General features: G+C 39.8%; 1 protein-coding gene across 2 annotated transcripts in view; it reads left to right on the top strand.

The window, feature by feature from the left end:
• SATB2 (SATB homeobox 2) overlaps nucleotides 1-16,631 on the top strand; it is a 191,764-nt gene that overhangs the window by 132,575 nt on the left and 42,558 nt on the right. For both annotated transcript variants that reach the window (XM_047773161.1, XM_047773160.1), the window contains exons 8-9: nucleotides 1,937-2,149; nucleotides 6,452-6,607. In XM_047773161.1, coding sequence (XP_047629117.1) covers nucleotides 1,937-2,149; nucleotides 6,452-6,607 — 369 coding nt within the window. The remainder of the gene's footprint in view (nucleotides 1-1,936; nucleotides 2,150-6,451; nucleotides 6,608-16,631) is intronic.

The following is a 16,631-nucleotide window of genomic DNA, read 5'->3' as shown; positions in this document are numbered from 1 at the left end:
TTCATATACACACCCTACCTTGGCCTTTCCCTGGAGATGCACACACAGAGACACATACTTGTTAATACTCTTTTCTAACTTCATTGTATGGCATATTGTATTCTCATTTGTAAAGACTTCCCTATCAAAGTAATGATACCCAAATTGGCAGAATTATCAGGCGGCTTACCTCTTGTAAGGTCCTTATAGTAAAATTGTCTTACATGATATTTTGAGTGGTTATTAGCTACTGGAGTGCAAATAACTGTACGATGCACATTCCTATAAGTGACATATGTATTACTTTATTTTTAAAAGTTGCCTACTCTAGGAGTTCCCGTCGTGGCGCAGTGGTTAACGAATCCGACTAGGAACCATGAGGTTGCGGGTTCGGTCCCTGCCCTTGCTTAGTGGGTTAACGATCCGGCGTTGCTGTGAGCTGCGGTGTAGGTTGCAGACGCAGCTCGGATCCCGCGTTGCTGTGACTCTGGCGTAGGCCGGTGGCTACGGCTCCGATTCGACCCCTAGCCTGGGAACCTCCATATGCCGCGGGAGCGGCCCAAGAAATGGCAAAAAGACAAAAAAATAAATAAATAAATAAATAATAAATAAATAAATAAAAATTGCCTACTTTACTTGAAAGATGTTTGGCCAACTAGAGATCATGTGTTTCCCTTGTAACCAATGCCTTTTTGGCCTGTTGGCCAATATGGCCTATTTAGCCCTATATTACAAGTCAGATAATGTTTCTTCGCCTTAATATTTCTGCTAAATGTCTTTGGCATCTTTTTTTTTTTTTTTTATGATTTGGGGTTGTCCCCATCTGTTCTCAAATCCAGAGGGTACCATCTTAGCTTTTTCTGGATGATAATCCTAGGCCCTGATCTCATCTTGCCTGCGAAAAGAGATGTTAGCTGGGAATGTAAAGTGATGCCTTGGTGTGATAATCTAACAAGTGTGCAGAATGGAAATGGATCTGCCTTTGCCCCAAGTACTGCAGTGTTCCAACTCAGGTCTCTAGCCTTTTTCTTGAGTCCCTACTACTTTTGTCTAGACTCGTCAACCTTTTTCTTTTCTTTGTGGGTTCTCTGTCAGCAGAGCACATGAAAACACTAATTTCCTATTTTAAAGCATTCTATTTGGATGGGTCACACCTTCAGAAAGAATCTGAGCCTAGCATGACATTCTCTGAGGTATGCTGAGGCCCCTCACCGGATATGACTCCATTTCCATGACTGCTTTAATGGTGGGATTGGAGCATCTCCATGAGGGTGTGTCATAAAAAAGTCTGGGTGTCTTCTGGTACATATGCAAAGAAATCTATTATGTGTGTGGATTGAGAAACTGTCAGAAGGTTAATATGAGTTATAGCCATTTGCTTTGTGCGATTTTTCTTTTCTTTTTCTTTTTTTTTTTTTTTTGGCCATAAGAAACATCTATATTGAAAACAGTGGCCGGTCACACAGAAATTCAGCCAAACTATTTTTTTTCAAGTTGATGTAAATCTCCCATGCTGCTTAAATGTCGGAACTAAATTTACCAAACTTGGCAGATTTGTAAAGCTGAGCAGGACTGCCAAGTGTTCCCAGTTTCAAGCAGAGAGAGTTCTAACAGTTCCTGAAATACTTGTAGGAGGCACCTGGTGGTAATTGCAGTTTCACAATTCTTCCCGCGCGCCTACCTTGCTAGCTGGCATCTCTGTGCACTGATGATTATTGCAGTGATGATAAAGTGTCAGAATAGAAAGGTCCAAAATAAGGCACAGCCCCCAGAAGGCAAGCACATTCCCACAAAATCTTCCTCCTGGAGAACCCTCAGAAATCAGACTGAGGTTCTTGACATCACAGCCAGCTGCTTCCACCAAACAAATAAAGGGGGAGAGGGACGCAAGACGGAAACCACACATACCTGCAGATATAACTTGGCCTACTTTTTCTTTTTTTTCCCATTTAATCAGGGATTGTTGTCTGAGATTCTGCGTAAGGAAGAAGACCCTCGGACGGCATCTCAGTCTCTTTTAGTCAACCTGAGGGCCATGCAGAATTTCCTCAATCTGCCAGAAGTGGAGCGGGATCGCATATACCAGGATGAGAGAGAGCGGAGCATGAACCCCAATGTGAGCATGGTCTCCTCAGCCTCCAGCAGTCCCAGCTCCTCCCGAACCCCTCAGGTGAGATATTCACTCCGCTGACTTTTCACTCTGCCTTGGAGATAGCTGGCCTTCCCTGATGCTGTGTTTTCCCTCAAAAACACAATTCACGGATTACCTCTGAACATGGTGGCCAGAGGATATGACCCTCTGAGCATATACTAGTGGTTTTCCTATATCTTAAGCCATTTCTGTCCCTTTAAGAAAGTACCATTCTTCCACATGTGGCAGGAGGGCAGGAGTGGGTGGAAAGGTAAGCTCTGGATGGCTGCATACAACTGCTTGGTCGTCACAGAAGGGGCTGGGGATTTGAAGCTGAGTTTGCATAGCAAGCACACTGCTTTTCCTTCAATCATGTATTTATTTGGATGTGAATGGGTCCAAGTTCTGCTTGATGCAGTCTGACAAAGACAGAATCAGCGAGGAGCCTGTGTGTGATGGAGGCATGCATCTGCAGCAGCTAGATCAGGATGACTGGCAGATCGTTCAGAGATCCCTTTGAAAATGGCAGTGGAAAGATAGACCTTAATTGTTTTCCTTCCTAGGGTGATGTCCCCACAGGACAATGACTCAGCCTTCCATCCTTCCTTTCTCCACACTTTAAAAGCATTCTGCTCTCGGGTCCTCCTGCAAATGCATACATCTAGTCCTGTGGAATGCTTTAAAGAGCCTAACTGAAGGGTCAAGGTCTCAAGTCAGCCAAGAGCCATTTCTGACTCAGATCTGAGCCCACTCATTTTTAGCCCACTCCCTTCTTCCCCTAAACTTTTCCTGATCAGTGGATTTATGGTAAAGCTAACTCATTCACTGTTGAAATCTCACTCATGATTAAAAATTCCTTCTTGGCTGATGGTTTTCAAAACAAATATTTAACAGGTACATGTTTGTACAAATCAGAAAAATGGGTACTTTGAAACTAAAGGTTTGGGATTTTTTGGTTTGTTTGTTTAAATACTAGTTTTGGATTTAGGAGTTTGTTTTCTTGTAAGGTCTAAGGAACTGATTAAGCAGAATTTTATTCTAATAGTAATATTTGAGCTTTTTCTATCATGCACTGCCAAATTGTGATACTTAGACTTTAGTCTTTAGTGAATTATGAATTTTAGTTTCTGTTAAAACAAAATTAAGTCTCTCAATGGCTCACTTTGGACCAGCGTAACCAAGCTTTTTAATTTTTCTTTCTTTCTTTCTTTCTTTCTTTTTTTTTTAATTTGGGGGCATACGCGTTGAGCTAATGTGTTGGGCGAGTTGTTAATTTGAACTAATATTTACTTCTATTAAATTCCCCAACATTTTTGTCACTTTTGAATCCCATTAAACTATTAGAGGAGAATCCAGCCATGCTTCATGGCTGTTTAACCAGGCAACTCTTCTCAGAAAGTCACTCCTACTTGTAAGGAAATCACGCAGGTTTGTGTGTTTTGTTTTCCGCCCCTTCATAATGTTTTTCTAATAAGATTATATCTTAGGCATCTTTTCAAAGACCTGGTAGCTTTCAGAGCCTGACCAACTTATAAGGCCACACAGCTATGGTCAGTATTTCACTTTTTTGAACAGGAGAAAATCTCATCTAGAAAATTCCTAGATAAAATACACTTTAGGGACAAGTATAACAGGGAAATTGATCATTTAATTTCACAGTTTTGAGATTTCCAAAAATAAATATAAAATATTTTTCTCAAAATATTTTGAGAATACAGTCATGGCACTGACAGTTTTAGACTGTCTGGAACATTCTTCTTTTTGTGTTAATTAAACATTGAAAAAGTTCTTAAAGACTTTAAAATGTTTCATGATTACCTGCTTACTCAAAATTCTTTACAGACCTATCTCAGTAGTAAATATCCATAGTCAGTAAGGCTTTCCTTGTGAAAACAAATGTTAGAAGGGTACCCACTGACTCAGCCTTTGAGTTGGAGCCAGCAATCCAGGGTGTACACCGAGCCTTGCATAGGTGCATGGAGATTATTTTCCAGACCCTATCAGCACTTTATCAGTGTTTTAAAACAAACTGAAGAAGCTTCAGATTTAAATTTTTTGTTTGTTTGCTTTGTTTTTTGTTTTTTTGTCTTTTCTAGGGCTGCACCCACAGCATATAGAGGTTCCCAGGCTAGGGGTCGAATCAGAGCTGTAGCCGCCAGCCTACGCCAGAGCCAGAGCAATGCCAGATCCAAGCCGCGTCTGCAACCTACACCACAGCTCAGGGCAACACCAGATCCTTAACCCATTGAGCGCAAGGCCAGGGATCCAACCCAAAACCTCATAGTTCCTAGTCGGATTCGTTAACCATTGAGCCACGACGGGAACTAAACCTCCAGAGTCTCTTTACATAATCTTCCAATTGGCCGGTATTCCTCAATATACTTAATAGTAACAAAACAACAATATAAGGATAAGAAGGATCGCTTATTGAGCACTCATTATTTCAAGTATTGTGAGCATTTTGCATCGTTCCCATTTTACAGATATGGAAACAAATTAAATACCTTGTATAAGGTCACATGCCTGAGTGGCAGAGCTAGGGTTTGAACTCGGATTATTCTGATTCCAAGGCCTGGGCTTCTAACCATGTATTTGAGTGCCTCAAGGGCTTTTGCTAAAAGCCCTCAGTGTTCTAGAGAAGGTTAACCAGTTGGGTGAGATGTGACCGTCAGTGAGGCTAATAAGAAACCAGAGTTGAGAAAGATGGAGATGGTATGCTAAAACATGCACTTAACAGGAAAAGCACTGTGGGTTAACTAGAAATTTCAGAAGAAAGAGGGTTTCAAAAAAGATGAGAGCAGATTGGATTATTTCAGGAAGACCCCCAACTTGAGGGCAAGAAGAAACAGGTAAAAAGAGCACTGGTATAAAGGAGTTTGGGGGGGCAGAGCGGCCCAGTGGTTCCTGAGCCTATGCTTTGGAGCCTGAGACTTGAGTTCAGATCATGGTAATTCTACTTGATGCTGCATGTCCTTCCAGCTATATCCTCTTTTATTTTCCATTGTCTTCATCCATAAAGTGAAAATAATAATGTCTAACTCACTATGTTCTTAAAAAAATTAAATGTGATAAAAGTAAAACACTTTCTAGGATACCTGGCACACAAAAAGGGCTGCATTAACCATTCTTATTACTTTGCAGTAATTAGAACATAGTATGAGACAGGGAGGTCTGAGGAGAATGGCAGCAGTCACTGAGCACTCCTAAGAATCAAAGCCTCCTTGAAAACTTAGGACATGAACTCCAGCTTCAAGACACCATTGAGAATGACCCCACAGTGTCCACACTGCAAGCTGTGTCTTTCTCCAAACCTGTACACCGTCGATGAGTGTGGGAGCAGCTCAGAACCTCCCCAGAGGGAAAGTGGTAGTTTAGTATTCTAGGGTGGGTGGAGATAAAAAGAAAAGAAAAAAGAAAAAAATCCCGTTTAGACCAAATCAGCTGGCTGGGCTCAGGAATCCAAGGGTTGGGGCAGACTTTTCCCTGAGTCCCGTGGCCCTGGGTTCTGAGAAGGCTGCCCAGCCCCTCTCCTTACACAGAGCAAATGCTCTGGCAGTCTTTCGGATCAAGGAGATGCAAACGTTTTAGGGTTATCCTAACCCCAAGAAGTACAGACACCTTCTATATTGTCCTTCACTTGTCTCCGAAGCTGATGGGAAATCATTCAATTAAAACGAGCACAGCAGAATACATAAAACCACAATATGAGTTTAAGAAAATGAAAACGGCACTTCAAAGGCATTCTGAAGCCTAGTTTTATGAAATGAAATTTTGTTTCATTTCCACTGATTTCCTAGGTGAAATTAGGTGACTGTCTGGGTAGCATAATGATCATCATGATGGGGAACCATACATACTCGAATGACATACGTAAAGCTTTAATAAAGAATGAGACAGACTCAGGGGAGTGCATTAAATTGAGTAATAATTTATTATTTAGAGACCTCTACCCATTTACTCATTTCTTCTGGAAGAATTGGCTCTTTCTCCAAGGTGTGCCATTTTCAGAAAGAAAAAGGTAACTGTCTGTATGTTCTGCATGCTTGTTTTGCAGTGAGGGGATTGCTTGAGTTTGAGGCCCAGAGTAGCCATCTTTCTTGTGAACTGTCTAGGCTACTGTGAAAGAAAGGACAGGGTTGACAGGACTCTGCATGTCCTATAGGAATGCACTGCAATTATTTCCAATCACAATTAACCTGATTAGAATAATGGACAGGAAGTGTCCCTCTGTAGCTAATGCAGTTTGGCATCAGCTGACTGAAATCCTTTGATAATTTCTGCACAGATGGCTGGGCTGAATGCAGCACTTTTTAAATTATTATTTTCATGGTCTCTCGGTAGGCCAAAACCTCGACACCGACAACAGACCTCCCCATTAAGGTGGACGGCGCCAACGTCAACATCACAGCTGCCATTTATGACGAGATCCAACAGGAGATGAAAAGGGCCAAGGTGTCTCAAGCCCTGTTTGCCAAAGTGGCTGCAAATAAAAGTCAGGTGAGTGGTTTTTAAAAGAGCAAAAGCAAGGGCTGGAGCTAGACCGTTCTCTCCTCCCACCAATAAAAATACATCTGTTCTTATAATAATAATAACAATAATAATCCCTAGGGAACCTGTCACCTTCTGCCTTTTGCTCTAAGGTTTGCTTTTATTCCCATTAGAGTTCAAAATGGAGACTAAGTCAAAACCCAGATTTTTTTTCTTTTAAAGATTTTTTTTCCCAAAAAGAATCAGTTTTGAATGATTTCTCTCCTCTTTCCGAATACTGCTATGTATCCTTTTTTCTTTCTTTCTTCATGGTATTCGAGCAAAACTTAGTATGTACAAAACAGCATCTTTCTGAGACCAAGTTTTAGCCAGGTCTCATCACCTCTCTTATCCCCACGGGGGAAATGGATGACTTTGTTATAATAACTGCTTTTCTCCAGCCCCAGAGACACCGTGCAATGTCAGGTGTTTCTTTTATGTATAGAATACAGTTGTTTTTCCAGGAGAAAACACACATCGGGGCGTGCAGAGTGAGTGCTAAACTCTTTAACAGAAAAACACAGAAGCTTATCCAGTACAATTTTTCAGAGTGCTGGGGTTGTGGGGAATGGAATGCTCCAGGGAAAAGGGTAGACAGATGCTTAGGTTTTTTTCATTTCTGAAAGCAGCAACAGTTGATGGGATCTACTATCTGTTTCAGGTTGTTTAAAGGGACAACTACTGCCCTATCCTCGGATGGGTTAGGTTGAGGTGCCTACTTATTTATCCCTAGGTTGAACAATTACCTGATGCAGTGTCGAGAAACAAAAGTTAGTTGAAGCTTAATTTTGAGAGTCCTTTGATTCCAAGCTTGATTTCCTCTGTGGCCTTGCATGACAAATGTTTTTATCCCTATATATGTAAACGGTAAAATGGTCCATCGTCTCCCTAACAGATCTTCTGTTGTGTGCTGTAAAGAAAGGAAGTTACTAAAGATTGCACTAAGCAATATGGTTTTTAATGAAAATGAAGGTTTTATTCCTTAAAATGATAGGTAGATAAATGCTATATTTAAACTAATTATATGCGTTTGGGAATAGCCTTTTTTACCTGTAGGTTGGCAGTATCCTCATTTAAGTTATTTCTCAGCTGTTAATGAAGTCAGATGAGTAGAATATCCAGCAATTTCAGAGAGGATTGAAGTTTTTTTTCTCACTTTCAGTGTAGTCATTTTTCCAGATTATTCTTTCTCTCCTCAATGAAATTATTGACATACAGTTTGCTGAGATATGATGACCAATCATAGTATGAAATACATGAAAAAAAAATACCATAGAGCCTTCTTAAACTGTTAAATGCATAAAATCCCCTGTACCACATGGCAAAATATAATGAGAGTTGGAGCTGTTAAACGAATAAAGCTGTTAAATGCATAATGCCACTTGGCAAAACTACTGTGCATTTAATGGTTTTCCACTGTGTAATAAAGGACATATGTGGTAAATGTGCAGTAAGTATAAAGCTACACAATTGATTTTGCAAACCTGCCCCTTAGTCGTGACTTGACGTAAATATCAAAGTTTCACTTGGTCCTCCTTTCATAAGCAGCTTTCAAGAAAAGACTGAAGGCCACAGTCTGAGAACTTGATTCAAAATGTTTGTAGTCTTCTTGTTGACTTGGCACTATTGCTTCTGGAAATAGTGATGCCTCCAGCCTCCCCAAGTAATTCAGGTGGCTGACTGAAAACTGTGTTTGCTCGTTGGCACAAACTTAGCTCTCCAAATTTTTGTTGCCTCCTGAAGAACTTAGTAGCCTGTTTTTATAGGATCTGGAGGAAAACAGGTCTGGGAATTAATATGCTAGAAGGATGAGATGGAGCCTCCATGGGGATGATGCATTGAAGTTTTTCTTTTTCCCTTTGGGACAGTGATTTCATTCTCATTTTTGAATAGGAACCTTATTTGTAAATAGCTGACTAGATTTGCAAATCAGGTGTTAAGCTTTTTAAAGATGGTACTGCCAAGCAAAATGAATTTAACTGATAGTTTCAAAGGCAAGTTAACATAAGATATCCACTCTCCTTGCATTTGCTTGATAAAAAGGATATTTAATGAAATCAATTGCATGGCGTGGTACCTTGCAGTTGTTTTTGGTGCACACCCATAAGGGGTGTGTGTGTGTGTGTGTGTGTGTGTGTGTGTGTGTGTGTAGTGACTGAGGAGGCAGATGAATAGCAGGGGACACTCCACTCTCTTGGAGGTGAAATTAGGAGAACCTTTAATAGGAACTCTTGTAAACTGGAGTGGGTTTGGAGCCTGGAAGGCCTAGTTCAAACATGCATAGTAACCCCTCCTCTTCTGTTTTAAATTTCTTTTAAAATAGAAAGGAACCATCCATTAAGTCTCATTCACTCCCTGGTGTGAATTGCTGTTACCATATTAAGAATAATACTTAACGCTGCCTGTGTGCTAGGCAAAAGAGAGTAGGAAAAAGAGGAAAATTTTAGAGATTAAGGGTGGCAGGCCAAGGTGGTCCTTGAGGCTGTTAAGTGTTTTAGGGAACAGGCACAGTTGGAGGAGGGGTTCAGAAAAGGAATGGATGAGTGACAAACCTTTGCAGTTTTGCTTGTGGTCCTGTTGGTGAAAATGTTACTGGAAAGTGTATGTTTCACGTCAGGGTGCATTTGTAGTGTCGCAGACTACCTGTCCTTTTAACTGGGCTATATCTCCTTTGTTATGGCCAGGCCAGTCCCTCATCCGATTCCACTTAGTGCCTCTTACCTGACCCTTGCCCCTTTGTTCTTGGGAGAGGAGTCAAGGAAAGAAAAGTAGAGGGGAAAAAATAAGAGGAAAAAGTATGCTTATGTACACTGACCTTTTGCTTCCTTTTCAGCTTGGTATCAGTTTTAGGTGTGTGTGTATGTGTGTGTGTGTGTGTGTGTGTGTGTGTGTAAGTTCTGAAGACTATCTTCCTTTTCTTTTTCCAGAATATTCTGATTATTGATCTTCGTGGGATAGGATGTACATGGTCCATGGTTGTTCTCTGTGGAAGCCCTAGTATAAAGGCATATGACATTTTCATTTCGTACCTTCAGTATGGCCCCTACAGACAAGGGGCCACCAGGGAATGAACCTCCCAGCATGCAATCTGAGTGGACACAGGAACTCCTTGTCCCTTAATAGCTTCTTAGACTCTCCCTATCCCTCTTACTCAGATCTGTGGGCTTACTTTTCCCCTTCCTTCTCCACTGCAGGAAAAGGAAATGGAAATCCAAGGGGGAGCGAAAACACAGTGACCTGTGGGCACCCCCACTGCAGTCCTCCAGGACCGGCTATGTGCTTTGTAACGGCATCATCAGCCATGTTTCTTTCCTTGACATCAGTTGCCCCTTTCCTCAGACATTAATTCACAGTTTCTCTTGTATCCTGTCTCTTTTTTCTGTTGCTTACAGTATTTAGCACATGGAATGCTGAGGATGATCTGAGGTTGATTTTCTTTGGAAAGAAGAGTGAATCTTTCTTTATTGTTTGTATAACTAAAGACCCAAGTCTACAAACATAACTTTTTTCCTACTAGGTTTGGGTGAAAATAGAGTAAGTAAAGGAATGGGAAGGGGTGTATTTTCATCCCTGTTCTACCTTGCCCCCATGGAAAAACTAAAATCAAATGAACAAAATTGTTAGAAGGACGCTAGGTTTACTTTCCTTCCTTTCCTTTTTCTTGGCAAGGTGGAGGGTCTTGCTTTCTATATTAGGAAGGTAGAGAGAGGCGAGACACTGCAAAAGGAGAAATAGACAACCTGGTTGTAAACTGCAGATGGTGATGATAAGAGGGCCTAGAGTCTGCTGGGATAAAAGGAAGGGAATGATCTGGGAATGCATGAACCTAGAGAGGTCTCTGATGGGATGACATTGGTAGGATGTCCTCACCTACACCAAGATTTGAAGACTTCTGCAGATCCTTGACTTCCCCACCTGCCTCACACACCTTCCCAGACCCTCAAGCTAAAAAATTTCCCACTAAGCTCGGGAATAGGAAAGTCCTCCCTCCTACTGCAGGAGAGAGGGAAACATAAGCTTGATGCCACCTCAGTTGAAGAAGATGAGTGTCTGGCCTCCATACATAATTCTGAAATCATTTCCTCCATAGAAGCTCTGTTCTTCATGGTGATCAGGTTTCAGTATGTTCTATGCTTTATGTCCATCAGGATCAAGTAGATTTTGGGTACTGACTGGCCTTTATTCATTATCATTATTTCATCAGAAAAAAAGAAAAAGTATTCCATGTTCTCGTCTACTGACTTAAGTTGTATTCCTAAGCAGAAGGCTGCTTAAGCTTTGCATATTGAGTACACATTGAGATTCTTCTTTATTGTAAAGTATCTTCTTACAGATGATCCAATTTGCTTAACAGGCTAAGTGATTTAAAATATATAGGTCTCAACTAATATATACACTGTAGGTCAACTACTCCAATAAAATTAGAGAAAAAAAAATGTGCAGGTCTCCATGGCAGACCCATTGAAAACCAAAAAATGAAGACAGACAACTTTATATAAAGAAAAAATTAATCATTTTATTACTTTGTTTCCTTCCTCTCATTGCTTTTTTGCTATTGGAGTTTATATCACATTCAGTGTATGTGTTAACACATGTTCTTCATTCAGTCATGAGTTACCATGTTAATCTTTGCCAATTAATCTGTACCTCTACTTAAAAATGTCCTAGGTACAAGTTAGCTGTATATATTTCCTTTTTAGAGGAATAATTTCTGTTTTATGATTACTTAAGTAATAACATCCTCATTTTAGAAAATGAAGAAAATGAAGATGCCTGTGTCAAGTTGAACCTTCACTTTTTTCTTTTTCTCTCAGCATAATTCAAAAGATTAGATTGTTTCAAGAGATGATCAACAGTAATTCCCTCAAAATCTCAGTTTTTACATCAACTTTATAGTGAATAATTGGGTTCTTTTGACCATGTGCACAGTTAGTTGTGTTAATTTTTCGTGCCTCCAAAGTAGCCTTAATGGGAACCCTTAATTAGATATCAATGAAGGTTAATTACAGAGTTCATATGCTGTTTGTAAAATATCTTTATCCATTGCTAAAGTTTCTATACTGGTTTTAAGCATATCTTTGTCTACTACAGAAACCCTTGTGTTGCATTATTTTGCCTGTTCATGACATGGCACCCTTAGAAACTTGCATATGGCTTGGAAGCAAATCAGGCTGACATAGTAAAAGCACTGAGATTCTGCTCTGTAGCACAGGGAACTATATCTGATCACTTGTGGTGGAACATGATGGAGGATGGTGTGAAAAAAAGAACATACATGGATGTATAGGTAGGTCACTTTGCTGCGCAACAGAAATTGGCAGAACATTGTAAATCAACTATAATAAAAAATAAAAAGGATAAAAAAAGCCGTCTTTCTGAACTCAACCAGCCCTTTTGCAAAAATGACATTGAGTTAAACCAACTTTCTCTTAAAGTTGGAGAACATTGGTGCCTGTGAATAGTTTCTACTATTTGATTGCAGAGACCGTTTAATCATCTTGCTTTCACGGGGCTGGGAGCAGGGTTAGTCAAGCTGTGTCTTAGGGTGCAAAATTCAAAGAGGCACACACTTTGAGAGTTATATTCCTAAATTTTGCACAGTAGTTGCTTTCTTGCCTTGCTCTAGTCCCAGCCCTGATCTTTCAAACAAGTCTTATTCCTGGTTTTCTGCCGTAAATGTCTGTTTTTTTTCCTCTACACTTAAAGTTGTCGAGGCAGTGTATAATATATAGCCTTGTGTTGTAGGTATGCTGGAATTTGGACCTGATGTCAGGAACTAGAAGTATTTTGGTTGTTTTTTTCCTTGATATTTTATCCTAGTACATTTTAATGTTAATATCTTTCTAATATTTAAGTGAAGATTCCAGATTCATTCTTCTTTTTGACAAATCTGGATTTTTTTTTAGGAGCACATTCCTATGTATGTATGAATATATTTAGATAAAGTCATACCAAATCTCTATACTATTATAGTTATGTATATCCCATAATTTCTATAAAAGGAGGGCCACAAGATTTTCTGAAATCTCCTCTTGACTTGTACCCATTAGAAGAGAGGTTAAGGAGTTGTTCAGAAATAAAATTTTCATTATTCTCAATTACAGATTCAGTCCTTACAAACATATCCATAGAAATGTGAGATACATGCCCAGAGACAGTTGAAAATTAGCCCCATGAAAATACAGTTTAGAACTTAGTGTACAATTTTTAAAAATAAAAAAGAACCAGATCATTTTTAGTTACTACATTCAAGGTAAAAAATAATTAACCTTGAACTGTAACCAAATGTTCAGCACAAATCTTTTTTCAGGTTAGATGACCTCCTCGTCAGGGATTCATTGAAGCCCTTGACAAGTCTCCCTTGTAGTTTAGCCTTTTATCTATTTCAGTTTTCTTGATTAGGTTATCTTGAGTCATTAGGGGGGTTATTTATTTTAATAGACACTTATTGGATTCATGAAAAGAGAATTCGGTGACTAAGAAACAAGAGCTGAATATTATCTGGCTCATTTCACACTCCAGAAGAGTCTCAACCAGCTGAAGAGAAATTCTTTCACAGTTACAAAAGTTTGTTTGGGGACTATATGTGCTTCCATTTAGAAAGCGAACTGTCTGTGGTTAATAATATGAATTTTCTTTTGAGACACTCAGAAAACATTTCCTTTTGGTTACATATGCTGACATTTTCTGTATTGAAGATGTGGGTGAGTAAATGGCCTTTTACATTTCTGTTGCAAGAAGCCTTGAGTCATTCTCCCGAAGAACTGTTCATTTGCTGACTTATTCATTCATTGGAGTTCCTAGAGGGGCAAAGCGGGTGGGGGCTTCCTACTATTTGTAGATTGAATTCACTTGTCAGCTCAGTGTTAGGCACATCAGGGGGAACCCTAAAGACTATGACAAAGCCTTGCCTTCAAGGACAGTATGACCTTACTTAACAAGAACAAAGTTATTTACTCTGTCTTGTTGGAGATCAGAGCAGGCTGTGAACTTGCATTTGTTTTTTTAGCAGGTCCTGGTTTGTATTTGTTCTGAAATATTATAAAAACTAGAAAATTTATCACCAACACAGAACTTGACTTTTTTTTTTTCTTAAGGAAAAAATATGGGAACAAGGAGAAGTTGGAGTTATTACCTTGTCCTGGGGTAGGAAAAAAACTAGCTTAGTACACAAGGATGTTTCAGTACCACGGACAGGAACTCTGTGCTTCCCCTCCCCTCCCCCATCCCCCATCACTTAAACACAGGGCTTGGAGCTGGGATTCAAAGCCCTATCTAATGCACTCCAAATTCAAACCCTGGGCCATATTATTGTTTTCTGAAAGACTTCTCTGGTCATTTGAATATTCTCAGCTTTCGGTATGTAGTTTGGAGAATATGTCACTCGTTATCTACTTGAAATTTTTAAACCTTTCAAGTTTTTAGTAAGTGAAATAGATATTGCCCCTCCTCATTAATTCTTAGTCTGGGAGAGCGTCAAAAATTCTCATTTTGGAGTTCCCATCGTGGCTCAGCAGTTAGCAAGCCTGACTAGCATCCATGAAGACACAGGTTCGATCCCTGGCCTCTCTCAGTGGGTCGAGGATCCCATGTTGCTGTGGCTGTGGCTTAGGCCAGCAGCTACAGCTCCAATTCAACCCCTAGCCTGGGAACCTCCATATGCCATGGGTGCGGCCCTAAAAAGACAAAAAGACCAAAAAAAAAAATTTCTCATTTGAACAACCACAACAGCACACACACACACACACACACACACACACACACACACACACACACACAGGAAAATGGTTTAAATTAATGAGAACAGATTTTTTTTTTTAATGATTGATTAAGGTTGGTGCTTATACATCATTTTTTTAAAGAATGAAAACTCCTACAGGATGAAGCTTATGAAGTACGTACTTTGCCACAGGCTATCATGGGCCCTGATTAGTACCCAGCCACATGATTTTACTACGAAAAAAAGGTATCTTGGCCAGGCAAAGTAATGACTTTTCTCCAAGGACTTCTTTTTGAAAAAAAAAAAAAAAAAAAAGGAGGGAAAGAAGGAAGGGAAAGGAAAGAAAATAATTCTTTATCATATAAGTTAAAAAGCTTTCAGTGACTCCAGTGGCCCATGGAACTAAGATGACATTTCTTGGCATGGTGTTCCTTGTAATCTGACCCCCATCTCCATTTCTAGATTGTGCTTTAGCCCCACAAAGTTGCTTCTGGTTCCTTGAGTGTGATAATTTTATAAGTCCCTGCAATTCTTATTATGTTATCTCTGCTTGGAATGGGATTCCAGCCACTTCCTCTCCCCACCTGGTGAAATCCACCTTTATCTTTCAAGGTCCACCTTATAAGTCCTGTTTTCTATGATGACATTTTCCCTGAGCTTCACAGTTACAATTATTTCCTTATTGGTGATCTTACCTAAACTTTCAAGTAAAAAATAATAATGAAAATTAAATGATATATGTAATGTGCCAGCACTTTTTTTTTTTTTTGGTCTTTTTGCCTTTTCTAGGACTGCTCCCCGTGGCATATGGAGGTTCCCAGGCTAGGGGTCTATTCGGAGCTACAGCCACTGGCCTACACCACAGCCACAGCAACTTGGGATCCGAGCCGAGTCTGCAGCCTACACCACAGCTCACAGCAATGCGGGATCCTTAACCCATTGAGCAAGGCCAGGGCTCGAACCCACAACCTCATGGTTCCTAGTCAGATTCGTTAACCACTGAGCCATGACGGGAACTCCCTGTAATATGCCAGTACTTTGTATGGCACACAGCAGATGGGTGTTCAGTACAAGGTTATAAATAAACTAAATATGTTCAGAGAGACCTCTGCCATTGTTTGCATTTATATAATTAAATTTAATCACCCCATTTTCTTTGTCATATTCATACATTAGAGGTATGGGGGGGAAAGAGACTGTTAGAACATTGATGGGGCTACTTCTAAAAACTAGTGCTCCTCTCCAACAATAACTCTTTGAATTGAGGCTGTAAAACATTCCTCTGAGCTAATTTCTGAAATGCCCTCTAATAATTTCAGTTTAATCTGTTGAACATCTATTATGTGTAAGGAACTACACCTTGCTCTGAAAATGCTAAAGTGAGTAAGAAATCAACCCTTTCCCTCCACCCCCATTAAGAAGCTGACTATTCTGGTAGGGATGCAGGCATGCTCACCGGTAGCAATAATCATCATCAAATTGTGAAAGAGTAATGCTTTGGAATCATGTAGACATGAGCAACCAGTTCTTCTAAGAGATCAGGTGAGACCATGTCAGCTGAGCCTTGAAGCGTAACTTTTTGTGGGGATGAGGAGGGTTGATTGAGTATGAGATTTTTCTAGCCAAGAGAGTAACACGCTTGAAGATAGAAATATACCAAGCCTCTTCAGGAATTGTGAATAATTCACAGTGGTTAGAGAACAAGCGCCAAAGAGGAATTGATGGGACATGAGACCATGAAGGAAGAACAGGACCGAATGGTGGTTCTTATTGGTGCCTCTTCTAAGGCTCTTGAATTGTGAACTAGAGTTGTCCCATTTAGTAAGTCCTCAATAAAACTATCACTGTACTAAAAGATAAACTATGGGTTTATCATTCATCTTTCAAAAAGAAATAATGGTATGTTTCTTCAGGTAGTAAGGATTCCTAATACATTTGCATTATTTGCTTTGTAAATTTAGATTGACATGCAACTTTTAAGGAAGATATGGATTGTAAACAAACTATATCTTGTTTAGTATGAGTGTCACTCACCTGCATAGTTGGGAAAGGGTGGTCAGGGTTGTTTTTTCTGCTGAGGGAAATATATTTGTTTAAGAGGCTAAAATGAGATGTTAGTATTTGCTTATGCCCTGAATGCTTGGGAAATTTAACCATTCATTGCAAGGATGCAGACTTTGAACTTAACAATCCTTTTCTGGGTTCAGATTTTGAAGTTAAAAGCATTTTAATCATAAATTCCTTGGCATAATTATACTTAGGTTCTGTGTACAT

Source organism: Phacochoerus africanus, chromosome 3, assembly GCF_016906955.1.
Source record: "Phacochoerus africanus isolate WHEZ1 chromosome 3, ROS_Pafr_v1, whole genome shotgun sequence".
NCBI lineage: Eukaryota > Metazoa > Chordata > Mammalia > Artiodactyla > Suidae > Phacochoerus > Phacochoerus africanus.
The sequence above is the reverse complement of the archived record's forward strand: the minus strand, read 5'-3'. Positions and strand labels throughout refer to the sequence as shown.